Genomic DNA, 26,864 nt, shown 5'->3' with positions numbered 1-26,864 from the left:
TTTTTTTTTTTTGGGGGATGTGTTTATACCAATAAATTTCCCCCTTAGCGCTGCTTTTGCTGGCTTTGGTATGTTGTGTTTTTGTTTTCATTCATCTCTAAGTATTTTCTAATTTTCCTTGTGATCTCTTTTTTGATACATTGGTTGTTTAAGAGTGCATTGTTTAATTTCCACAATTTGGTGAATTTTCCAGTTTTCCCTCTTATTGATATCTAACTTCATCTAGTTGTGGTCATAGAAGATACTATGAAAAATACCTATTTAAAAAAATCTACTGAGACTAATTCATGGCCAAATATATGATTTTTCTTCAATCTTTTTTCTTTCTGCTCCTCAGACTCAATAATTTCTACTGTCCTATAATCAAGTTCACTGTTCTTTCTTCTGCCTACTCAACTCTGCCTTTGAATCCCTTTAGTGAAATTTTCATTTGTTATTATACTTTTCAACTCCAGAATTTTTATTTTTAGGTTTTTTGTCTCTTTATTGATATATTCATTTCACTCATACATCATTTTCTTGACTTTCTCCACATTTTCCTTTAATTATTTGCACATTTTAAAAACAGTTATTTTAAAGTTTTTGTCTAGTATATCTGCCATCAGTTCTTTTCCAGGAACAGTTTCTGTTGATTTACTATTTTCTTTTGAATGGGCCATATTTTCATGTTTCTTTGTATGTCTTGTGATTGTGCTGTTGTTCTTGTTGTTGAAAACTGGACATTTGAACTTAATAATATGGCAACCTGGAAATAAGACCCTCCCCCTTCCCCAGGGTTTGCTGTTTTTTGTAGTTTTTGTTCATTGCTTTTTTTTCCTTTTTGATTGTTGTAGGCTGTCTCTGTGCCAAGGATAAGCTAGAGGTGTAAACTTGAGATCTTCTCAGGCCTTTTCTGACTCTTTCCCTGGGCATGCATGGTCACTTTCTAATATTCCCCACATAAGCAGTTGTTTTTGAATTTCCTAAACTTTAATGGCTAGCTCCCAAAAGGGGGAAAATACAAAAGGGGGGAAAAAGAGCACCAGCCCTTTAAATCCTCTGGAAGTTACTTTAGCTGTTGGAGGTGGGGCTTGCGACAGTGGGGAAGGTACAACAATGGCTTGCCCACCTCTCTGCCTGTAACTCTGTGGTCAAAAGCAGCAATCAGAGCACAAATCCCTGACATTTGGAGGACAGGGTCCTTTTGCCCAGCTTGGCTCTCACAAGCTGTGTGTAAGTTGCTCCAAGAACACATGCACAGCTGCCTACTCCATGACTAGGGATGAGGGATGGGTAGCTGAAATTGAACAGAATTAACCGGAATTTACCATCCAAGTCTTCCTCTGGAAGTTGCAAGCCTTCCTTAGACTCCAGAGTTTCAAAATAGTTACATTAAAATAGTTACACCTGATTCTGCCAGTGAAATTGTTGTCTAGGTGAGGAGACAGATTCTTGGTGATTCCTCTCTGCCATCTTCCCAGAACCCTCTCTAAAGACTTTTTTTTAAACCTACATTTCACAAGTTTCAGTGCATAGTGTTTTCATTATCATTCTAAGTGTTTTCTAACTCCCCATCTGGTGCTTTCTTTGATCAATAAGTATTTAGACGTGGGTTTTAAAATTTCCAAACATAACAGTTTTTTGCATCCAAGTTTTTATGGTCCTTTAAATATGTTGCAGACATACTATATCGTCCGTATGATATTGCGTCTTTGGTATTTACATTTGTAAATGAGAAAAACAAATTTTCTGTAAATGCAGGGTAAGGGTTTCCAAATACAGGTAGTAAATAAAAAAGAAACAGAAAACTTTATTAGATCTATAACAATTAAAGAGGGTGAACTGATAGTCACCTCAAAAGAATGGTACTAGAAGTGAGGAGTAGAAGAACCAAAGGAATCACTTTCTTTGCTCTGCATTAAAGAGACTTGGCAGGTTACCCCCCTTCTACTTTTTTATAAAACATAAACATAAGGCTATAAGCAATCCATATAGAAACTGGAAGAACATGCTTTTTGGTAGAAAATAATTTGATGTACAAATTTATTTATTTGATTGTATTAAAGAAAGCAGGGCAGGGCTTCCCTGGTGGTGCAGCGCTTGAGTCCACCTGCTAATGCAGGGGACACCGGTTCGAGTCCTGGCCCGGGAAGATCCCGCATGCCACGGACTGACTGGGCTGGTGCGCCGCAGCTACTGAGCCTGTGCTCTAGAGCCCGTGAGCCGCAACTGCTGAGTCCACATGCCACAACTACTGAAGCCCGTGCGCCGAGAGCCCGTGCTCCGCAACAAGAGAGGCCACTGCAAGGAGAAGCCTGCGCACCACAACGAAGAGTAGCCCCCGCTCACCGCAGCTAAAGAAAGCCTGTGCGCTGCAACAAAGACCCAACGCAGCCAAAAGTAAATTAAATAAATAAATTTAAAAAAAAAAGAAAGCAGGGCAGAATCACATTCATTTTCTTCATAGTATGACTGTAAATAGACTGAATTTCAGAGCTCTTAGTTTGCTTTGGAAACTTCTAAAAAGCTGACTATTAGCAGCCTAGGAAGCATCTTCCTTCCCCTCCAGGATCTCCTGCTCCTGGGGGTAGGTGGGGGTAACTGGTCACATTTGATGCTAAATAAATAGCATGTGGTGGATTTTGCCAAATCCTTTTCAGCTCCTCCCATAGGCAACGGGATGACTTGGCTTATTCTTGATCTGAAGTCATCTGAGTAAACAAGCAGGTTATGAAACACAGAATGGAGTGAAGTTTCCATTGTAGATAATTCCCAAAGTTAGGATGAGCTTAACTGTTCAATTCCTTCTGCTGATCAGAGAGAGAGATGCTAGCAATCGATCTCAGATCTTTGATCCTGTGAGACATCAGCACAACGTAATTCCTTCCTTTTATTAAAATGCGTTGGAAAAGAGATGCGTGAGTAGACAGGGGTAGTTTATTACAGTGATGGTACTATAAGAGGAAAATCAAAGTGTAGGCAGTGTCTCTTGTTGAACTCCAATGATCACTCCACTCCTGTCAGCTTTACAGTCCAAGCAAACTCAGTTGGAAGAGCAGAGGGTGGTAACTGGGGCAGGTACACAAGGAGACCTTTACCTGGATTTGGGGACCACTTCAGATGCTTTTCGATTCCCAGCATTGTTACCTGCAGAAAGCAAAAGGGAATGGAAAAAACATTAATGCACTGATGAGCACAGAATGTGGCCTGAACATGGTGGGAAACAACTATGCTGGGCCATGGCAGGGAAGACAGTCCAAAAGGGGAATAAATATGGGAGAAACCTGGGGAAGGAAGGAAGAATTAGAGAAGGCTTGCCAATTCCTTTACAAAAAGTTACGTCTCTGACAAGACTGACTGAGGCTCTTTACCTCTGTAGTCGAAGTAGTTATGGGGGATTTAAGGCTTAAGATTCCATCTTCTGGCCAGTGCAGGAAAATGGCATAAATAGCTGATCCTTTTGAGGTATACCTGGGAAAAAAGAAACATGATTGTCAAAGATACCTGGCTTATTACCCTGCCACATGACCTTATATGTTCCCCTTTCAATTATCTACCAATTCAAAGACCTTCAGTCTGTTACTGCTATGAGGAAGCACTAATAACTCGATACCAATTAAGGTCTGTGGGAAGAAAGCAGCCCTGGAAGATTCTTTCTGGTGATATCTTCCATTTTCTCTCTCTACGGGGTTCTAAGTTTTCTTTAAAAAATGTTTAACTCTCATACTAGTTATCTCACACTGAAGCCATTTGCCTCATTATTCAAGTCATTCTTTGACTCCAAATCCATATGAAAACAGTCAAGGATATAACAAAGGCAAGGTGTGCAATGAAGACAAATTTGGGTTTTTTTTTTTTTTTTTTTTTTTTTCTTTTTGCGGTATGCGGGCCTCTCACTGTTGTGGCCTCTCCCGTTGCGGAGCACAGGCTCCGGATGCGCAGGCCCAGCGGCCATGGCTCACGGGCCCAGCCGCTCCGCGGCATATGGGATCCTCCCAGACCGGGGCACGAACCCGTATCCCCTGCATCGGCAGGCGGACTCTCAACCACTGCGCCACCAGGGAGGCCCCTGGGTTTTTGTTTTTAATTTAAAATTTTTTTTTTATTTTCTAATTTTTGGCCACCCAACACAGCTTGCGGGATCTTAGTTCCCCGACCAGGGATCGAACCCTGGCCCAGGGCAGTGAAAGTGCAGAGTCCTAACCACTGGACCACCAGGGAATTCCCAAGACAAGTTTGTTGTTCTGAGATTTCACCATGCTTAGAGAAGAGGGTGAAAATCACTAAATAGAAACTCATCCAAAACAGAAGGATGAACGTGTTTCCCCTGATCCAAAGACCCCTGCTCTCTGGTATAACACTTAGAGAGGTCTTTCACTGAGCAGTTAGTTTGTGCCTGGCACTCTGCTGATACTTTACATATGTTATCTCATTTAACCCTCACAAACACTCTAGGAAGTTACGTATCATCACCCCATTTTGCAGTTGAAAAAAACTGAAGCGCAAGATCAAAGAACTAGATCCACAATCCAAGTATGAATCATGACTTCTCCATTTAGTAGCTCTGTAGTTCTAGGCAAGTGATATTCTTGCCCTGAGTCTGCTTTCTCACTTGTAACCTGATAATGATAGTATCAACTTGGTGGGATTGTTGAGGGGATTAAATTAGGGGAAAGAATTTAGAATGAAGCCTGCATATTGTGGATGTTGTACAAGTATCAGCTATTAGTATTTTTAGGAGGTGGGGTAACATTGTCAAGCAAATTGACTGATCCTTTGTAGCTCTTTCTTTTTTCACCAAGACTTCAGCCTCCCTTACTAGTCAAAGATACCCTGGGGCCTAAAACATAAACCTGGGCACAAATTTAATAGCAAAAGGACCACTTTTGCATTTCTTCAAGATGACTCCCAGCCTGGCTTGTACCACTGTGGACCCAAGGAGATGCCAGCTCAGGATGGGCCACATCCCATTCCTGCACGTAACAGAAGACTAGACTCACCACACGGAGGTCGTGTTTTTTTCAGATTGTACCCTCCATGGTTTGGAGGCATAGATAGCCTCCCCATTGATGCTCAGCCACTTCCCAACAGCAAGAAGCCTTTCTTGGAAGATGGGAACAATCAGTCCATCTTTAGTTGGTCCAATGTTGAGAAGATAGTTGCCTCCCAAACTTACTGTCTGAATCAGTTCCTGGAGAGAACAGAAACAAGGAAATCCCAGCTCTGAATGCCAAGACTGGAGAAATGCTTAGAGCACACAGATGAAGGGAAGAAAAAGAATCTAGGCTACATTCTCCCTCTCTTTTGTGAATATCCTTTACCCTTTGGGAAATACTATATATTTTTGTCATAATAAAAGCAGGATAGGCTTATATGAGAAAATTTTTAAATCCTGCTACAAGGTGGAGAAATATATTAACTCGAATTCCAGGGAGTAATCACGGGCACCTCCCCATGAACTGGCACCTGCTGTGGTGCCATGTGCAGTGGGAAGGGTCGTGTGTCAGAAGCACAGAGTGTGAGCAGGGGAACTGAAAACAAAGCACTTGGCCATGAAGGAATCCCATGGAGCCATCCAGAGAGAAAACAGGGATCAGAGAGGAGAGATTTAGAGCAGGTGCTGTGGAGACTCTGGGGAGGTAGAAAAGATCTGATAAATTTCAAGACACTTTGTATGTGGTGGGCTATATAAATGTGTATGTTGCCCCTTCAGGAAAACATGCTGTAAAGAGATATATTCTTTAAGATTTTTGGAGTGGGATGCATGTGTGTTTAGTGTGACCTCAAACGGTAGCACTTCAAGGCAGCCCAGAAAAATTAAGGCTATATACAGAATATTTTAAAAAGGAGGTTTTGTTACAGTACCCCAAAGACACCACACCATTAACTTTTTTTTTTTTTTTTTTTTTTTTTTTTTTCTCTTTTTGCAGTATGCGGGCCTCTCACTGTTGTGGCCTCTCCCGTTGCGGAGCACAGGCTCCGGACGCGCAGGCCCAGCGGCCATGGCTCACGGGCCCAGCCGCTCCGCGGCATATGGGATCCTCCCAGACCGGGGCATGAACCCGTATCCCCTGCATCGGCAGGCGGACTCTCAACCACTGCGCCACCAGGGAGGCCCCAGACCATTAACTTTTGATGTTTCCTTTTGGTGTTTTTCCTATGCAGTTAATTCTATATAGTTGTGATACTACACCAACCCTCTAAGCATTAATCCATATTACATTCAGAAACATTTTAATGGTTAAGGAAAATCCCTAAATCTACGTAATTATTCCTTTCTGGTTGCAAGAAGTTGAAACAACCCATATGTCAAACTGAAAATAATCCTGGGAAGAACATCTCTGTACAGAACTCTTCTTAATTATACCTAGTTCCTTAGGACAGGTTTTATGAGTGTGTTCAAGAACCCTAAAGGGATCTATCAGCCTGCACTTCCATCCACAGTGCTTCTACCACTCTTAGTCAGAAGGTAGTTAACAAATCACTACCTCACAGGTGCTCTTACCGAAATGATTCGAGATTCACTTGCGATGTCAGCCATTGCCATGTTGCGACGATAGCCCCAGGACAGCTTGTCTATTGAGGTGCACATCTCCCACTTGTGATTTGGCAAGGTCTCTGGCTTGAATTTATCTTGACAGTTGTAGTATCCTCCATGGTGACAGGAACAGTTCTGACCCCATCGGTCATTTACTACGACAACATCCTAAAGGAGGAAGGAGTACCGGGGTCATTGGGGGTAAAATCACTTAGCTTCCTTACGTAACACAGTTTGATATATTAGGTGCCTACTTGGAAGCAAGAAGCAGACTTAGTCGAGAGCAGTGTTTCTTTTTTTTTTAATTTTATTTTATTTTTGGCTGCGTTGTATCTTCATTGCTGTGCGCGGGGCTTTCTCTAGTTGAGGAGAGCGGGGGCTACTCTTTGTTGTGGTGCGCAGGCTTTAGGCGTGTGGGATTCAGTAGCTGTGGGCTAGAGCACAGGCTCAGTAGTTGTGGCGCACGGGCTTAGTTGCTCCGCGGCATGTGAGATCTTCCCGGGCCAGGGAATCGAACCGTGTCCCCTGCATTGGCAGGCAGATTCTTAACCACTGCGCCACCAGGGAAGCCCAAGAGCAGTGTTTCTTAACTGGGGGCCATTTTGCCCTGGACAAGACTTTGAGCAAAATCTACAGTTTTTTTGGTTTTGTCACAACTGGGGGTGGTGCTACTGCCACCTAGTGGGCGGAGACCAGGGATGCTTCTAAAGATCTTACAACATACAGGAGAGTCCCCTCACAACAAAGAAATATCCAGCCCCGAATGTCAATAGTACCGAGGCTGAGAAACCCTGGCCTAGCAATGTGTAATGCCAGAGCTGGAATGGCCTGTTTAAATAATCTAGTAAACCACTTATTCTATCAGAGGAGAAATAGAGAGGAGGTGACTTGCCCGAGGTCACATCCCCAGGCAGAGTTTCAGAAAGCTGGGCCTGTGAATCAGGTATTTGAACCCAGCCCAGGATGCTTTCCACTGTACAACCTTGACTTTCTTTACTTAGATAAGAAAAAACCAAACATTCTTTTCCTTCCCTCAAGGTTTTGCTGAACTTTGAGAAATCCTTACATGGAATAACTTAATGTAAATGTTTACTACTACTATAAGGGACTTCCCTGGCCATCCAGTGGTTAACAAGCCACCTTCCAATGCAAAGGATGCAGGTTCGATCCCTGGTCGGGGAACTAAGATCTCACATGCTGTGGGTCAGCTAAGCCCGTGTGCCCTAGAGCTCACGTGCCACAACTAGAGAGCCCGCATGCCGCAACTACTGAGCCCGTGCACTGCAACTAAGACCTGACGCAGCCAAATAAATAAATAAATGTTTAAAAAAATACTACTATGAGGCTCGTACTGGGTTATCTAGGGTAAATGAAACACAGTTCTTGCCCTCAGAAATCCAGCAGAGACTAGCTAAGGAGACAGATATGTGAAAAATTATAATGTGACATCACAGCAGAGTTAGGGATGAACATAAACAGGGATCACCAATCCAGGAGTGTTTCTTGCTTCTTCCAGGAAAGAATATAAATTGCCAGGAGCCAGATTTAGTTTACATTGCACCAATACTTACTATGCACCTAACTGGGCCAAGTACTGTTTGTGGGGTTGGGGACATAGCAGTGAACAGACCCAAACGCTTGCCCTCACAAAGCTGACACTTCAGTGAGGGAGACAGATAGTAATGAGGTAAATGATATCTGAAATAAGTTAGGCCAGTATCAATATCTTAGTGGTAAGAGAAAGATAAAGCAAAGAAAGACATACAGTGTGACAGGGGCATGCTGCAATTTTAGATAGGGTGACGGGGAAGGTGACCTCCCAGGGAAGACCTGCGGAGAGCTCAGGAGTGAGCCACGTGGGAACTAGAGAGAATGGAGAATAAGAAGGGAGTATTTCTCCTAAAAGTACTTTCTTAACATGAGTATATCTCCAAAACAGCCCTCTTTCCCAATGTGTGAGAAAGCATACAGAACAAGAGTGGGTAGAATAGGGTCTGTGGTGTCCCACCCAAGGATCCACAACGGAGGCACCCCAGCCTGAGGATCATCGGGGAAGAACCACAATACTGCGCCACTAGAGGTCCCCACACATCTCGCAAGTCCCAGAAACCAATCTGAATTTGCTTCAATTTGTCACAGAGGATCTTTCCTTTTTTTCTTTCTCTCCATTTTCTGAATTTAGTAATATTTACCCAATGAGATCCTTAGAGGTTTATGAATCTACCAAGAAAGCTCAGTTCAAACTGGTCTTACACTTAGATTTTTCTTTAAAATCTACAACAAATCTAGAATATGTAAAATTTTTGAAATTTTCTATAGTGAAGATTAAGATGTCTGCTACTTTGTAAGTGTATTGAAATACAAACTTTAAATGGGTAGCTATCGTGCAGCGTAATAGTGTTGATTATGGGGGAGAGGACAAGGTAGGCAAAGTTCCCTCAGGAAGTTGGAGGGACTCCCCTGGTGGCACAGTGGTTAAGAATCCGGCTGCCAATGCAGGGGACACAGGTTCGAGACCTGGTCTGGGAAAATTCCACATGCCATCCACAGCAACTAAGCCTGTGAGCCACAGCTACTGAGCCCGTGAGCCACAACTACTGAAGCCCACGCGCCTAGAGCCTGCGCTCTGCAACAAGAGAAGCCACTGCAATGAGAAGCCTGTGCACCGCAACAAAGAGTAGCCCCTGCTTGCCTCAGTTAAAGAAAGCTGGCGCGCAGCCACGAAGACCCAACACAGCCAAAAAAATAAGTTAATTAAAAAAAAAAAGAATTTGGAATATAAGGGAAATGAAATTTCCCCTTAAGAGTTAAACTACATAATCAACATAGAGTAGGCGAAGTCATAGATATTCACATTTTATTCTTATCATTTAATTTTACATGTTTTATATATTAATTTTGGGGGTGGTTTTCTCATTTATAATGTCTGTTTACTTAATAGTTTATTTTCTCTATGGTGGTCTGGGACTTCTACATACTATTTCTAGCCTACTTAAATTTAAGAATAATTAAAACTATCTTGTAAAAATCAAGAATTAAAGGAGAAGAAGAAAGATTACACTCCAAGTAAGGGGCCAAAAAAGAATTAAAGGAGAAACCTTTAACATCCACTAAGTTCCCTGATCCCTACCACACCCACATTGATATTACTATTTATTATTGTTGCTGTTGTCATTATTGTTATTACTCCGGATCTTGGTTCCTCACATTTTCTTTTATCATAACAGAAAAATAAGAGATAAGTCATATAATCATGTACCTTAACTGGGCTATCATTGTAGAGCCAAGCAAGAAAATTTGTAGAGTTCCAATAAGTATCAGGACTTTCCCACTCTCCATCAGACCAAATCAAGTCAGGTTTGTACCTGAGAGACGAGCAATGAGAACAATGTTTATTAACTGAATCCATTCATAGTAAAGTCTTACGGATCTATCTTTGCAACAAATATTTAAAAATTAATTTTCTCCTATTTGGAAAGCACCAAAAAACTACCGCAGTGCAGAGAAGGTGGAAAACTAGAGAGACAAAAATGACAACACAGACACACACACAAACCCCTTAGCTAACACAAGCACTGTTTAATACACAGCACTTTGGTGTATTTCTTCCTAATCTTTTTCTTTTTAATGTCTTAACTTAAAAAGTAGAGTTGTGGGCTTCCCTGGTGGCGCAGTGGTTGAGAGTCCGCCTGCCGATGCAGGGGATGCGGGTTCGTGCCCCGATCCGGGAAGATCCCACATGCCGCGGAGCGGCTGGGCCCGTGAGCCATGGCTGCTGGGCCTGCGCGTCTGGAGCCTGTGCTCCGCAACAGGAGAGGCCACAACAGTGAGGGGCCAGCATACCGCAAAAAAAAAAAAAAAAAAGTAGAGTTGTAATCAGTGTGTATACAATTTGGTTTCCTTCCGACAACTAATTCCAATGAAAAGAGTGGTACTCCAGAACTATAGGATTAATGTTTCTGCTTCTAAGATGTATCAAGAGCTTGAACTGTTCTGCCAAATGCATTTTGGGGGGACAACTACCCAAAACTTTGACTATAAAAATCTATTGAATTCACTTGAGCCACAGTTGCATCTTTCACATATTATTACTCTGAGCCCTATGAGGTGTGAGTGTGTGTGTGTATTTATAACTATAAGGTAAGCATTATTATTCCCACTTTAGAAAGCAAGAACCTAATGCTCAGTAGGGTACTTTGTTTTAGGTGACAAAGCTGGTTAAGTAACAGGAGCTGGAACCCACATGCAAATCTGCCTGATGCCTAATCTTGTGCTGTACTCTGTAACTACTTAGGACAGCAGGTTGATTCCAAGAAAATGACTGACTGCCTGAGACGTGAGAGAAGCACCGTTGGTCTGTGTTCCACTGTGTACGAGAAACTGTACTAGGCACTTTATACTCATTACTTCATTCATTCTCACGACAACCCTGTGATGTATAAACAGATAAAGAAACTGAGTTCTAGAAAGATGAAGTAGTTTGTTCAAGGCTATACAGTCAGTAAGAAAAAAGAACTAGATTTCTGACTTAAAGCCTATGCTGATCTCTTACAACTGTACTATTTCCTTAGAGAAGTCATCTGGATGCAAGGAGTTTTTTTTTGTCTTCTGGTCTACAATGAGAGTCCAGGCAGAGATGGCTGCCTCTTAATCTTTAAAGGTCCACCATCCTCTAGGAGCCCCCAGAAGCAAGAAGGGCAAACTCAGAATAAAATGTGGTGAAGACTAGGGACAAATGCCAAAGTGAAAGTCATCATTTTAAGAATAATGGTAATAACAACACCATTATTCTGTGCCAGGCATAGTGACAAATACTTTCCACATACTATGCTGAGCCCTATACAGAATGCATTATTATCCCCACTTCACAGAGTAAGAATCTGAGGCTCAGAAGGGTGACCTGTTTAAGGCCTGTAAGTAACTAGAGCCAGGATTCAAATACAAATCTGCCAGATGCCAAATCCTCTTCAGGGTGTGTTAGACCATGTTGCCCTTCTTCAAGGTCCTGACAAAGAAAATAGCATGTAAGGAGGGCACTGAAGTTTTGACTTACTACCATCCTCAGTTTTGTTTGTTTCAATTTATAGAGGCAATATGACCATATTATGAAAGTTCTGAAAAGTAGGAAGAAAAAATATATTTTGTCTTAACACAACTGCTACTTTTACTATTTTGATGTCCTACCCCTTTTCCCCTTCCCCTCAACTTAACAGTATCCTATAAGAAGCTCAGGTGTCATTGCTGAAGGTCATAAGGCCAAAAAAATTTCTGTTTTGTACCTGCTAACAAGGTCATATAGCTCTGGCATTGTTTTTGCATGGACAAAATGCTGTGTTTTGAAGCCATTTTTCTTATCACGTAGGTAGAGAGGATGGAACCATTCTAAGAGTGAGTGATAGAGTCCATAGCGTATGTTCCTTAAACAGAAAAACAGGACAGCAACTGTCATTAAGCAAAGAAAAAATAATTTATTTTAAGAAAAATCAGTTGCAGCATTTTAACATCTCAGTGAAACTTACCCATAGGGCATGCAGAGGGGCAGGATCCACAACCATTTCCTTAAATTATCTCATCATTCACTTAAGCAAAATAATTGGGCTTACTATGTTTTTGATAATACACATAACAAATTATTTTTATACATAAATATCTTAACACCAAATGTCATTTAAACCATCTTTTGTCTTTTAAGTCAATTATCTCAATAACATGTAGTCCTATTAAAAAATGTTTTCTGTCAATCGTAAGAATACATATGGAAGAGATACTAGAAAATAGAGACAAGTATAAAGAATAAAATATCTAAAATCTTATCACTCAAATAATCATTAGTAACATTTTCTGTGTAGCTGAATTAATTCATATAGGTTTATTGTTTCATATAAGATTTATTAATAGTTCTTAACGTGAGCAGAAGCAAGAAGGAGTACAATCCTGCAGCCTGTGGAACAAAAACCACATTCACAGAAAGACAGACAAGATGAAAAGGCAGGGGGCTATGTACCAGATGAAGGAACAAGATAAAACCCCAGAAAAACAACTAAATGAAGTGGAGATAGGAAACCTTCCAGAAAAAGAATTCAGAAAGATGACAGTGAAGATGATCCAGGACCTCGGAAAAAGAGTGGAGGCAAAGATCGAGAAGATGCAAGAAATGTTTAACAAAGACCTAGAAGAATTAAAGAATAAACACCTAGAAGAATTAAATAACAAACAAACAGAGATGAACAAAACAATAACTGAAATGAAAAATACACTAGAAGGAATCAACCGCAGAATAACTGAGGCAGAAGAACGGATAAGTGACCTGGAAGACAGAATGGTGGGATTCAATGCCGTGGAACAGAATAAAGAAGAGAGGATGAAAACAAATGAAGACAGCCTAAGAGACCTCTGGGACAACATTAAACACCACAACATTCACATTATAGGGGTCCCAGAAGGAGAAGAGAGAGAGAAAGGACCTGAGAAAATACTTCAAGAGATTATGGTGTAAAACTTCCCTAACATGGGAAAGGAAATAGCCACCCAAGTACAGGAAGCACAGAGAGTCCCAGGCAGGATAAACCCAAGGAGAAACACGTGGAGACACATAGTAAGCAAACTGACAAAAATTAAAGACAAAGAAAAATTATTGAAAGCAACAAGGGAAAAATGACAAATAACATACAAGGGAACTCCTATAAGGTTAACAGCTGATTTCTCAGTAGAAACTCTACAAGCCAGAAGGGAGTGGCATGATATATTTAAAGTGATGAAAGGGAAGAATCTACAACCAAGATTACTCTACCCAGCAAGGATCTCATTCAGATTCTATGGAGAAATCAAAAGCTTTACAGACAAGCGAAAGCTGAGAGAATTCAGCACCACCAAACCAGCTCTACAACAAATGCTAAAGGAACTTCTCTAAGTGGGAAACACAAGAGAAGAAAAGGACCTAAAAAAAAAAAACCCAAAACAATTAAGAAAATGGCCATAGGAACATACATATCGATAATTACCTTAAACGTGAATGGATTAAATGCTCCAACCAAAAGACACAGGCTTGCTGAATGGATACAAAAACAAGACCCATATATATGCTGTCTACAAGAGACCCACTTCAGACCTAGGGACACATAGAGACTGAAAGTGAGGGGATGGAAAAAGATATTCCATGCAAATGGAAATCAAAAGAAAGCTGGACTAGCAATACTCGTATCAGATAAAATAGACTTTAAGAATGTTACAAGAGACAAGGAAGGACACTACATAATGATCAAGGGATCAATCCAAGAAGAAAATATAACAATTATAACTATATATGCACCCAACATAGGAGCACCTCAATACATAAGGCAACTGCTAACAGCTATAAAAGAGGAAATCGACAGTAACACAATAATAGTGGGGGACTTTTAACACCTCACTTACATCAATGGACAGATTATCCAAACAGAAAATTAACAAGGAAACACAAGCTTTAAATGACACAAGAGACCAGATAGATTTAATTGATATTTATAGGACATTCCATCCAAAAACAGCATATTACACTTTCTTCTCAAGTGCGCACGGAACATTCTCCAGGATAGATCACATCTTGGGTCACAAATCAAGCCTCAGTAAATTTAAGAAAATTGAAATCATATCAAGCATCTTTTCTGACCACAACACTATGAGATTAGAAATAAATTACAGGGAAAAACATGTAAAAAACACAAACACCTGGAGGCTAAACAATAGGTTACTAAATAACCAAGAGATTACTGAAGAAATCAAAGAGGAAATCAAAAAATACCTAGAGACAAATGACAACGAAAACATGATGATCCAAAACTTATGGTATGCAGCAAAAGCAGTTCTAAGAGGGAAGTTTATAGCAATACAAGCCTACCTCAAGAAACAAGAAAAATCTCAAATAAACAATCTAAACTTACACCTAAAGGAACTAGAGTGAAAGAAGAACAAACAAAACCCAGAGTTAGTATTAGGAAAGAAATCATAAAGATCAGAGCAGAAATAAATGAAATAGAAACAAAGAAAACAATAGCAAAGATCAATAAAACTAAAAGCTGGCTCTTTGAGAAGATAAATAAGATTGATAAACCATTAGCCAGACTCATCAAGAAAAAGAGGGAGAGGACTCAAATCAATAAAATTAGAAATGAAAAAGGAGAAGTTACAACAGACACCGCAGAAATACAAAGCATCCTAAGAGACTACTACAAGCAACTCTATGCCAATAAAATGGACAACCTGGAAGAAATGGACAAATTCTTAGAAAGGTATAACCTTCCAAGACTGGACCAGGAAGAAATAGAAAATACAAACAGACCAATCACAAGTAATGAAATTGAAACTGTGATTAAAAATCTTCCAACAAACAAAAGTCCAGGACCAGATGGCTTCACAGGTGAATTCTATCAAACACTTAGAGAAGAGCTAACACCCATCCTTCTCAACCTGTTCCAAAAAATTGCAGAGGAAGGAACACTCCCAAACTCATTCTATGAGGCCACCATCACCCTGATACCAAAACCAGACAAAGATACTACAAAAAAAGAAAATTACAGACCAATATCACTGATGAATATAGATGCAAAAATTCTCAACAAAATACTAGCAAACAGGGCTTCCCTGGTGGCGCAGTGGTTGAGAGTCCGCCTGCTGATGCAGGGGACACGGATTCGTGCCTTGGTCCAGGAAGATCCCACATGCCGCAGAGCAGCTAGGCCCGTGAGCCATGGCCGCTGAGCCTGCGCGTCCGGAGCCTGTGCTCCGCAACGGGAGAGGCCACAACAGTGAGAGGCCCGCGTACCGCAAAAAAAAAATACTAGCAAACAGAATCCAACAACACATTAAAAGGATCATACACCATGATCAAGTGGGATTTATCCCAAGGATGCAAGCATTGTTCAATATACGCAAATCAATCAATGTGATATATCATATTAACAAATTGAAGAATAAAAACCATATGATCATCTCAATAGATGCAGAAAAAGCTTTTGACAAAATTCAACACCCATTTATGATAAAAACTCTCCAGAACGTGGGCAACAGAGGGAACCTACCTCAACATAATAAAGGCCATATACGACAAACAAACAGCAAACGTCATTCTCAGTGGTGAAAACTGAAAGCATTTCCTCTAAGATCAGGAACAAGACAAGGATGCCCATTCTCACCACTCTTATTCAACATAGTTTTGGAAGTCCTAGCCATGACAATCAGAGAAGAAAAAGAAGTAAAAGGAATACAAATTGGAAAAGAAGAATTAAAACTGTCAGTGTTTGCAGATGACATGATACTATACATAGAGAATCCTAAAGATGCCACCAGAAAACTACTAGAGCTAATCAATGAACTTGGTAAAGTTGTAGGATACAAAATTAATGCACAGAAATCTCTTTCATTCCTATCACTAATGATGAAAAACTTGAAAGAGAAATTAAGGAAACACTCTCATTTACCACTGCAACAAAAAGAATAAAATACCTAGGAATAAACCTACCTAGGGAGACAAAAGACCTGTATGCAGAAAACTATAAGACACTGTTGAAAGAAATTAAAGATGATACCAACAGATGGAGAGATATACCATGTTCTTGGATTGGAAGAATCAATATTGTGAAAATGACTATACTACCCAAAACAATCTACAGATTCAATGCAATCCCTATCAAATTCCCAGTGGCATTTTTTACAGAACTAGGACAAAAAATCTTAAAATCTGTATGGAGACACAAAAGACCCCGAATAGCCAAAGCAGTCTTGAGGGAAAAAAACAGAGCTGGAAGAATCAGACTCCCTGACTTCAGACTATACTACAAAGCTACAGTAATCAAGACAGTATGGTACTGGCACAAAAAACAGAAATATAGGTCAATGGAACAGGACAGAAAGCCCAGGGATAAACCCACGCATCTATGGTCAACTAATCTATGACAAAGGAGGCAAGGATATACAATGGAGAAAAGACAGTCTCTTCAATAAGTGGTGCTGGGAAAACTGGACAGCTACATGTAAAAGAATGAAATTAGAACACTCCCTAACACCATACACAAAAATAAACTCAAAATGGATTAGAGACCTAAATGTAAGACTGGACACTATAAAGCTCTTAGAGGAAAACATAGGAAGAACACTCTTTGACATATATCACAGCAAGATCTTTTCTGATCCACCTCCTAGAGTAATGGAAATAAAAACAAAAATAAACAAGTGGGACCTAATGAAACTTAAAAGCTTTTGCAAAGCAAAGGAAACTACAAACAAGACGAAAAGACAACCCTCAGAATGGGAGAAAATATTTGCAAACGAATCAACAGACAAAGGATTAATCTCCAAAATATATAAACAGCTCACGCAGCTCAATATTAAAAAAACAAACAATCCAATCCAAAACTGGGCAGAAGACCTACATAGACATTTCTCCAAAGAAGAGATACAGATGGCCAAGAAGCACATGAAAAGCTACTCAACATCACTAATTATTAGAGAAATGCAAATCAAAACTACAATGAGGTATCACCTCACACCAGTTAGAATGGGCATCACCAGAAAATCTACAAACAACAAATGCTGGAGAAGGTGTGGAGAAAAGGGAACCCTCTTGCACTTGTGGTGGGAATGTAAATTGATACAGCCACTATGGAGAACAGTATGGAGGTTCCTTAAAAAACTAAAAATAGAATTACCATATGACCCAGCAATCCCACTACTGGGCATATACCCAGAGAAAACCATAATTCAAAAAGACACATGCACCCCAATGTTCATTGCAGCACTATTTACAATACCCAGGTCATGGAAGCAACCTAAATGCCCATTGACAGACTAATGGATAAAGAAGATGTGGTACATATATACAGTGGAATATTACTCAGCCATAAAAAGGAACGAAATTGGGTCATTTGCAGAGACATGGATGGATCTAGAGACTGTCATACAGAGTGAAGTATGTCAGAAAGAGAAAACAGATATCGTATATTAATGCATATATGTGGAACCTAGAAAAATGGTACAGATGAACCGGTTTGCAGGGCAGAAATAGAGACACAGATGTAGAGAACAAACGTATGGACACCAAGGGGGGAAAGTGGCAGGGGGGTGGTGCGATGAATTGAGAGATTGGGATTGACATATATACACTAATATGTATAAAATGGATAACTAATGAGAACATGCCGTATAAAAAAATTAAATTCTAAAAAAAAAAAATAGTTCTTAACGTTCCCCAAATGAAATATGGTTAAAGTGACCTATTTTCATACAAAATAAAGCTTGTTTTGAGTTAAGAATAGTGAGTGTTTTGGGGGCTTCCCTGGTGGCGCAGTGGTTGAGAGTCCGCCTGCCGATGCAGGGGACACAGGTTCGTGCCCCGGTCTGGGAAGATCCCACATGCCACGGAGCAGCTGGGCCCGTGAGCCATGGCCGTGGAGCCTGCGCATCCGGAGCCTGTGCTCCGCAATGGGAGAGGCCACAACAGTGAGAGGCCCGCGTACCGCAAAAAAAAAAAAAAAAAAAGAATAGTGAGTGTTTTGGAAACGCTATAATACAAGTAAGAAGTAAATGTAACATTGCAATGGCACAGATAAGACAGAAACAATTGAAGTTAAGTATTTCATCACGTGATTCAGGGGCTAAATAAATATAAAGAAGGTAAAAATCAAGGACCTTAGAGTCCAGATCTAATCAACATCTTAGAGTCTTACAGCAGGACTATTAGCAGAGCATAGCATTGGGAAACTGAATATTTAACTGGTGACATAAGTCAGCAAATGCTTTCTCAATGGACCAGATAATATTTGAGGCTTTGCAGGCCTTGTGATCTCTATCCCAACTCTGCAATTGTAGCTTGAAAGCAGCCAGAGACAATGCATAAATGAATGGGCACAACTGTGTTCCAGTCAAACTTTACTTATACAAACAGGCAGCTGGTGTACCCCTTAAATAGGACATCAAGTTTGCCAAATCACAATAGAGCTGAGACTGGGCATGACACAAATACCACTTTTCCTCCTTAGAGGCAAACATACCCAGAAATATAGGATCCAAAACCAAAATACCTGGGTTCAAACCCCACCTCTGCCACTTCCCAGCATTTTGATCTTGGGAAGCTACTTTTTATTAAGTGGCAAATATTAGAAAACATTAATTAGAATCAACAGGGTGGCTCCTTATCTCACTTTTCGCTGCTTTAACTGCCCTCTTCAGTTCTCTCTTGATCTACTATTCATCTAAACCTTCCCTGAATGCCTGCAAAGCTCTGTGTTGACAGCTAAGGAGGACACAAAGATGAGAGGCCCAACCCTGGCCTCCATCAGATACTGGAAAAGGCCTGGGGTTGGTAGGCTTTCCAGAAAAAATCCTTTGCAGAATGCAAATGAAGCATTGGGGTCTATGCTGGGTATCCTTCACCTAAGCAGTCAGGGCTATGAACTTCTCTGATGGTGTCACCTTTGGTCATATGAAAACTGCCAAGCATCAAACACTGCTAATTCAAGGCCAGAAGCCCTTCAAGGTATTGGTTAAATGCAAACTTAAAAAACACACGAGTAGAGAAGGAACAGCACATTGGATGGCTAGATCAAAAGTGATGATGGAGTAATCATCTGTGGACACACACCTATTTCGGATGGCTGCTCCCAACTCACCAACCAAATCACGATGGGGCCCCAGATCCTTAGAGTTCCAGTTCCAAGACACAGGACTTGGCCAGTTTGTGAAGCCTTCGTGATGCTTTGTTGTCAGGACTACATACCTGTGGACATTGAAACCATATGAACAAAGGAAGTGGGCAGTGGGCCACCTGCACAAACTTACCTGGTATGCCTGAGGCTTTTAAAATGGTTGGGAGAACTTGACTACAGGAAATGTATGGTTGACCCTTGAACAATGTGGGGGTGAGGGGTGCCAACCCCCTGTGCAGGAGAAAATCCATGTATAACTCTTGACTCCTTGAAAACTTAACTACTAATAGCCTACTCTTGACTGGAAGCCTTACCAATAACATAAATGATTGATTAATGCCCATTCTGGGGGACTTCCCTGGCAGTCCAGTGGTTAAGACTCTGTGCTTCCAATGCAGGGGGCACAGGTTCGATCCCTGGTCGGGGAACTAAGATCCTGCATGCCATGCAATGTGGACAAAAACAAACAAAAAACCCCACCCATTTTGTAGGTTATATGTATTATGTACTGTATTAATACAATAATGTAAGCTAGAGAAAAGAAAATGTTTTTAAGAAAATCATAAAATACATTTATAGTACTGTATTGTATTTATTGATACCATAAGTTTACATTATCTGTTTACAAGATGAACCACTTGTCAGTACCTACATCAATACTGTCTTACATGATACAAAACACTGTAGATGTTATAATTATTACTAAAACTAGATATAAATAGTGAAAAGCTAATGTGAAAAAGAAATTCATATTTATTTGCAGGTATAACGATTTGTGCATTGATAATAAAGAAGCAGCAATAAGATTGCTTTACAGTAGCCTAGTGTAATCAATATGATTGCTTCATGGTAGCCTAGCTGATACACTAATGAATGAATCATTATAAAATTTTTATGGCATATGGTATTATAATCCTATTCATAACACAGTACTGGAAACATTGTTACATTAAATAAAAAACCACTTGCCTGTGATGATAGGCTGATACACAGTTTATCCCATTATGAGGGGCTAGAGGGGAGGGCATACTGTATGGTAATGTAATTCTTTGAAAGCAAAGTTTTAAAACAGTAAGAAAACTGATACATTGGTAATTTTTTATTGTGTCACTTACCTTATGTAAGGATTGGCTATTCACTTCCATACCAATCTTGCATATGATGTTCTACGTGATGAATACTCAGGCAATGATGACGATGATGATGGCACAAAAACGTTTCATACAGTTCTTGCCGTCCAGTTCTTAGGTTTTCACATGAAGACACTTACACACACACACAGCAGATACGTTTATTAACTGTATGGCATAATGATTATTCACTGTTCATTATGTGGAAGTGGATCATCATAAAGGTCTTCATGGATCTCAGGGTGGCAGAGGCAGAAGAGGTGGACGGGGAGGCAGGAGAGGCAGGAATTCAGTGTAACATTATGGAAATACATTGCAATTTCTGTCTGCCTTTTCTGCTTTTACATTTCTCTAAAAATACTTCTACATGATACCAATCCTTCTTCCACTATTTGCTTTTTTTGTTTGTTTGTTTTTATTTTTTGGCTGCACTGCTTGACATGTGGGATCTTAGTTCTCAGACCAGGGATCAAACCTGTGCTCCCTGCATTGGAGGGGTAACCATGGGACCACCAGGGAAGTCCACACTGTTTGCTTTAGTTTCAGTGCTCATATCATAGAAGGATCCATGTGGTAAAAGAAGTCAAAAGCTGTCTTGAGTAATCAGAATCCTTCTGCCAGATTGTCTAATGTCAATCTGTCTTTTGGCACTGCTTCTTCTACATCTCCTTCCTCCGCACTTGTTCAGAAGCACTCATCTCCATCAAGCTGTCCTCTGTTAATTCCTCAGGTGTGATGTTTATTAGCTCCTGAATTTCTCCAAGATCCACATCTTGAAACCCTTCACCCCGCATCTTTTTTTTTGGCTGCATTGGGTCTTTGTTGCTGCGAGCGGGGTTTCTCTAGTTGCAGTGAGCGGGTGCTACTCTTCGTTGCGGCGCGCAGGCTTCTCATTGCAGTGGCTTCTCTTGTTGTAGAGCACGGGCTCCAGGTGCGCGGGCTTCAGTAGTTGTAGCACACGGGCTCAGTAGTTGTGGCATGTGGCCTTAGTTGCTCCACGGCATGTGGGATCTTCCTGGACCAGGGCTCGATCCCGTGTCCCCGGCATTGGCAGGTGGATTCTTAACCACTGTGCCACCAGGGAAGCCCTCCCCCTTCCCCATCTTTTTTGCTGTATCCACATCTCTTTCATGATTTCCTTGATGGCTCTGTTATAGATCCTGTGAAGTCATGCAAAATATCTGGACACAGTTTTCTCCAGCAGGAATTTATTGTTTGGGGCTTGACGGCTTTCACAGCTTTTTCTATAACAACAATGGTATCTTCAATACTGTAATCCTTCCAGACTTTCATGATGTTATCTATATTGGGGTTCTCTTCCATAGCATTGACAATCCTTTTCATAGAGTACCATGTGTAATGAGCCTTAAAGGTCCTTATGACACCCAAAGATCTAGAGGTTGAATTAGAGATGTTGTGTCTGGGGGCTAGTAGACCACTTTGATGCTTTTGGTGTTGAACTCTTGGGGTTCTAGGTTGCCAGGGGCATATTCCAATATTAAAAGAACTTTAAAAGGCAGTCCCTTACTGGTAAGGTACTTCCTGACCTCAGGGACAAAGCAATGATGGAACTAATCCAGAAAAAGTGTTCTTGTTGTCCAGGCCTTCTTGTTCCACAACCAAAAGACTGGCAGTTGGTGTTTATCTTTTCCCTTCAAGGCTCGTGGGTTAGCAGCTTTATAGAAGAGGACAGTCCTGATCATAAAGCCGATTGCATTTGCACCAAACAGTAGAATTAGCCTGTCCTTCCTGCCTTAAATCCTGGTGCTTGCTTCTCCTCCTTACTAATAAATGTTCTTCATGGCATTTTCCGCCCCCCTAGGATAGGGCACTTTCATCCGTATCAAAAACCTGTTCAGGCAGATATCCTTTCTCCTCAATGATTTTCTCAGTGGCGTCTGGGAACTCACCTCTTGGTCGGCAGAAATTGCTTCACCTGTTACCGTGACATTTTAAAAGCCAAACCTCTTAAATTATCAAACCATCCTTTGCTGGCATTAAATTCTCCACCTTTAGAGCCTTCACCTTGCTTTTGCTTTAAGTTGTCATGTAATGACTTCGCTTTTTCTCGAATCATATTAGAGTCTTTAGGTATGCCTTTCTTATAGCAATCCTGCACCCACATCAAAGCTGCATTTTCAATATGAGATAAAAAGGTACTATGCAAGAAGTGCAAGGTTCTTCACACCTCCTGGCATCCTGGCATAGTTGCAGTGACAGCTTCATGGGTTTTTTGTTGTTGTTGTTGTTTTTTAACATTAATTCATTTATGTTGGAATGGCGGGTAACCACAGCTGCAGACTTCAATCTATGATACATATCAAGCACTTGAACTTTTTCTTGTAATGTTAAATTTTCTCTATTTTTTGGGATCACTTCTGGCATCACTAGGGGCACTTTGTGTGGGTCCCATGGTTATTATTCAAAGTTTATGATATTGCACTAAACAAGATGAAAAATACATGAGAACACGAGAGATCACTTTTTACTGCAATAGGCAATTTACTGGAGGGATCAGTGCTCATGTGAAGATGATGAGTGTCACGTGGCATTTTGAGTGGATACTCACAACACTTGAGCTCACCGTGACACCAACAGGAGGTGGCTACAAAATGATGACAGTGGCACAGTATGTACTACAGTTACTTTTACGCAGTTATGATTTAATACTGCATCTTTATGTTCCTTTACATTTCTGTGAGTGGCACCACGTATGGTCTGAAAGTGTGTGTGTAAGTTTTGATAAATTTTGACTTTTTACAATAGATTTGTATATATTTTATGGTAGTAAATGATAAAATAGACTAGTGTCTATATATTTTATGCATTTGTGACATACCTTTTTCTTAATTTTCGATATTTCTGTGAGTTTTTCAAATTGTCGCAAATCTCCAAAAATTTTTCCAGTATATTTATTGGAAAAAATCCGCATATAAGTGGATCCATGCAGTTTAAACCCATGTTGTTCAAGGGTCAACTGTACTTGTATGAGTGACTATATTAGTGACACCCAGGGAGTTGCTTCAGTCACAACACCCCTTGGGTATTGCTCCAGGAATGAAAGCAAACTCAGGGAAGCCACAGTCCTTAGTTCCCAAACAACCAGGAGACTTGGAAAGAAGGAAGGAATAGGTAAGGGAAAATATGTACACCTTGGCTTTCCAGTTCTTCAACCCTTCTGTGTATCGATGATTAGTTTTTTTTAAAAAACCCTTTGCCCTAAAGGAGAAAGAAATCTCTACTGGAAATAGCAGATGATTAAAAAAAGTAAGCTGTTTGTTTTACCAAGCCCATATGAATTGTCTCTCATTCACAGAAGTGACAAAAGGCCAAAAGAAAAGGGGAGAAAAGGCAAGTGTTGAAATAACAACCAAATCACTCACCATTTCATTTACTTTTATGGCAGAAAAATAGCTGGTGCTCACATGTGACAATTTAATCACTGGCCGATGTGGAGAGCTCAAACTTTAAGGTCTAGACAGTATTTCAGGCTCTGTGGATCACAGTCCTCTCTGTGGCATATTCTTCTTCTACTTTATTTTTTTATTTTTTTAAAATTTTTGGCTATGTTGGGTCTTCGTTGCTGCACGTGGGCTTTCTCCAGTTGCGGTGAGCGGGGGCTACTCTTCGTTGTGGTGTGTGGGCTTCTCCTTGCGGTGGTTTCTCTTGTTGCAGAGCACGGGCTCTAGGCGCGCGGGCTTCAGTAGTTGTAGCACACGGACTCAGTAGTTGTGGCTCGCAGGCTCTAGAGCATAGGCTCAGTAGTTGTGGCACACAGGCTTAGTGCTCTGTGGCACGTGGGATCTTCCCGGACCAGGGCTCAAACCCGTGTCCCCTGCATTGGCAGGAGGATTCTTAACCACTGTGCCACCAGGGAAGCCCCTCTTCTTCTACTTTTTAAAAACAACCCCTTAAAATGTAAAAATCCTTCTCATCTCAAGAAACTTACCAAAATAGGCAGAGGACCAATCCCTCTGGCCATGGTTGCAGACCCCTGGTGTGGTGGAAAGAACCTTCACCTTAGAGTCACCTTAGAGTCATTTGGAGTCTAGGACATTAGTTCCCTTCTTCTGTCTGGGCCAGTCATCTTGTCCATAGCAAGGGCATCTTGTCCTGGACAAAGGATATCTCCCAGATTTTAACTTCTTCATTTGAAAATTATGGATTTCTAAGGCTTCTGGAAGACAGTGAACTCCTCCTTTGTTTATTCAAGGCTTATATTCCCATACACTTAACTGCAAACACTAAATATCAGTTGTAATTTCTATTTAGTACAAGAGAACTTGAAGTCCAAGAGAAACTAAAACCTGGAAGACGGGTGAGGAGACAAAGTAAGGGTGGAAGACTGCCCTAAGCCAGGAGCCGGGAAACCTACCTGCCTTCATTCTTACTCTGCAACATCCTGTCTTCAAGGATGATTCCTTCAGGACTAGCCCCAGCCTTCAACAACCTTGTGAGTCCTTGCCTCTCTCTTCCCAGCCCCAATGCTCTGCACTTTCAGTTCTCTGAACCATTCACAAGCACGTTGCAACAGTTCTCAAAACAGTTCTGACATTTCTTGAGCACTCTCTATGTGCAAGGCATTGAGAAGAGCAGCTGAAAGAGAATCTGTATTGTTGCCCAAATACACTGCACACCAGAACTCCCTTCCCTCCAGGACATATTAAAGCTGAAAGGAGGAACACAATCCCCGTCTACAACCATGGAAGGAGGCGGTAAGGAGGTAAAATGCCTTGTTCAAGTTCGCAGCTGAACTAGGACAAGACTCCATACCACCGGCTTAAAATCCTGGAATCCTGATTGCCTTGTTGACCCGGAAGGGACATTAGGTATCACGTAGCTCAGTCCTCTCAATATTCAGGTGCAGACACTGGGGGCTTTGCGGTCCACCACCAACCGGAAACATTTATTTCCTTCTAATCCTCAACCAGACGCACCTTCTTAGGATCAGACGTGCCATATTCAATTCTGCATCCTTCAGGAGGCAAAACAGAGTACCCCCGGTATCTGAAGTCAGACGGACACCTGTGTGACCCGGCAAGTCGCCTAACCTCCCCCCGCTCGGTTTTCACCTGCCTAAGCCCCCTCCCGGCGCTCGGGTCAGCCCTAGCCGGGGAAGGGGGGCCCCGCCCGCCCCCCGCGGCGGCACTCACTTGGCCCCGGCGGCCTCGAACAGGTTGGCCCAGCTGTCCGGGTGGAAGAAGCGCGCAGTGAATCTTGGCCCGAAGTCGGCATAGGTGAAATTGGGTGGGTAGTTCTCATTCATGAAACTCTCGTACTGTGGCAGCTTTTCGCCCTTCCAGTGCCACCAGAACCACTCACTGCCCCAGGCCGGCACCGAAAACACGCCCCAGTGCACAAACACTCCGAATTTGGCCTCGTCGAACCAGGCCGGTAGCGGCCGGGAGTCCAGACTCGGCCAGTCCGCGGTGTAGCGACGCGGAGGGTCGGTGCAGCGCGGAGGGTGCGTGCAGCGCAGAGCCCGCACCGTGCCGAGCACCAGCAGCAGCAATAGCTCGGCGCCCACCACCCGCGACTTCATCTCGGGATTTGGCACAGCCGTCTTGGAGCCCCACCGCCGCCACTAAACGCGCAAGTGCGGGGCGCGTGGCCCCGCCCACCCTAACTAATGATTGGCTCGGAAGGAAAAAGGGGTGGGTCAACCCAGGCTGCTTGGCTACCGAGCGTCTTCCCCTCCTGGTGGGCGGTCCCTACCACCCCTGGCTCTCAAAGGGAGAAAGTGCAAGGAGGATGGCGGTGTGACCGATGATTGAAAACTTTAGAATTCACTGCGGGGTGAAATCGAGGGGCTGTGGAAGGCCCGGTGTGTGCAGAGAACTGGGACTGCTCCATTTTGCCGTTGGCAGCTATGGGGGACTTTTTGAGCTGTAGTATGGAAGAACAACTCAGGAAGCAGGAATACCAGATGGAAGGGCATTGTAACAGCCCTGGCAGAAATTACGGGACAGAAGGACGATGGGAGGAAGCATTATAAGGGGAGAGGTGGGAGGAAAGTGGGCGCTGAAAGAGGAAGAACAGGTGTGACCATTTTGCCTGTCTAATAAATATTTTTTGAACTTGCTTGAGGAATTTTGAGGCAATTCAAAGAGCTTAACATCTACTTGGAAAAACAAGACCCATGCACAGGCTACCACGAAGGAATATTTTTAGAGTAACTGCGTGAGAAAATTGAGAGCCTCAGGCTCAAGGTTCCTCAATTTTTCAGGAACCTTGTCTGGCAGGGAGGTCACCAAATTCCCCTACAGTTGGTAGAGGCTGTGCCCGCACAAACAGGCGGTGAGGCTGTCAGGTGTGGGAAGTCTAATGACTCCCCCGTGGCACAACTGGTACCTACATATCAGTGAGAACTGCTGCAGGTAAGAGTTGGAAGGAACTTTGGAGACCCTCGACACTATCCCCTTCTTTACTCTTACCATTTTATGGAAGAGGAAACTGAGACCCAGAGAGGGGATTGGAGTTGCCCAAGATCATGCAACTAGTTTGGATCAGAGGTGGGACCAGAACCCCGGTCTCCAGATG

At 41.9% G+C, this 26,864-nt stretch overlaps 1 protein-coding gene across 1 annotated transcript; it reads right to left on the bottom strand.

The window, feature by feature from the left end:
- Positions 1-1,765: 1,765 nt before the first annotated feature.
- Positions 1,766-25,915, bottom strand: FUCA1 (alpha-L-fucosidase 1). The gene is made up of 8 exons (XM_081225287.1): positions 25,478-25,915; positions 19,131-19,265; positions 11,797-11,934; positions 9,777-9,882; positions 6,485-6,685; positions 4,980-5,170; positions 3,351-3,450; positions 1,766-3,126 (listed from the first exon to the last, which is right to left on the bottom strand). Exons 1-8 carry the CDS (start codon positions 25,864-25,866, stop codon positions 2,986-2,988), a joined length of 1,401 nt encoding a protein of 466 aa, XP_081081413.1. The 5' UTR covers positions 25,867-25,915; the 3' UTR covers positions 1,766-2,985.
- Positions 25,916-26,864: the final 949 nt, after the last annotated feature.

This window comes from Mesoplodon bidens (assembly GCF_964165515.1).
Source record: "Mesoplodon bidens genome assembly, chromosome: 2".
Lineage (NCBI taxonomy): Eukaryota > Metazoa > Chordata > Mammalia > Artiodactyla > Ziphiidae > Mesoplodon > Mesoplodon bidens.
Note: the sequence above shows the minus strand (reverse complement) of the source record. Positions and strands in the feature narration are given on the sequence as shown.

What these genes read in the sequence shown, in the direction of transcription:
- FUCA1 (XM_081225287.1), bottom strand. Translation starts at nt 25,866, where the DNA reads ATGAAGTCGCGGGTGGTGGGCGCCGAGCTATTGCTGCTGCTGGTGCTC. An exon ending in TTCGAGGCCGCCGGGGCCAA is followed by an intron (nt 19,266 to 25,477) that starts GTGAGTGCCGCC and finishes CAATGTCCACAG; the next exon opens with GTATGTAGTCCTGACAACAA. An exon ending in TAACTACTTCGACTACAGAG is followed by an intron (nt 3,127 to 3,350) that starts GTAAAGAGCCTC and finishes TGCTTTCTGCAG; the next exon opens with GTAACAATGCTGGGAATCGA.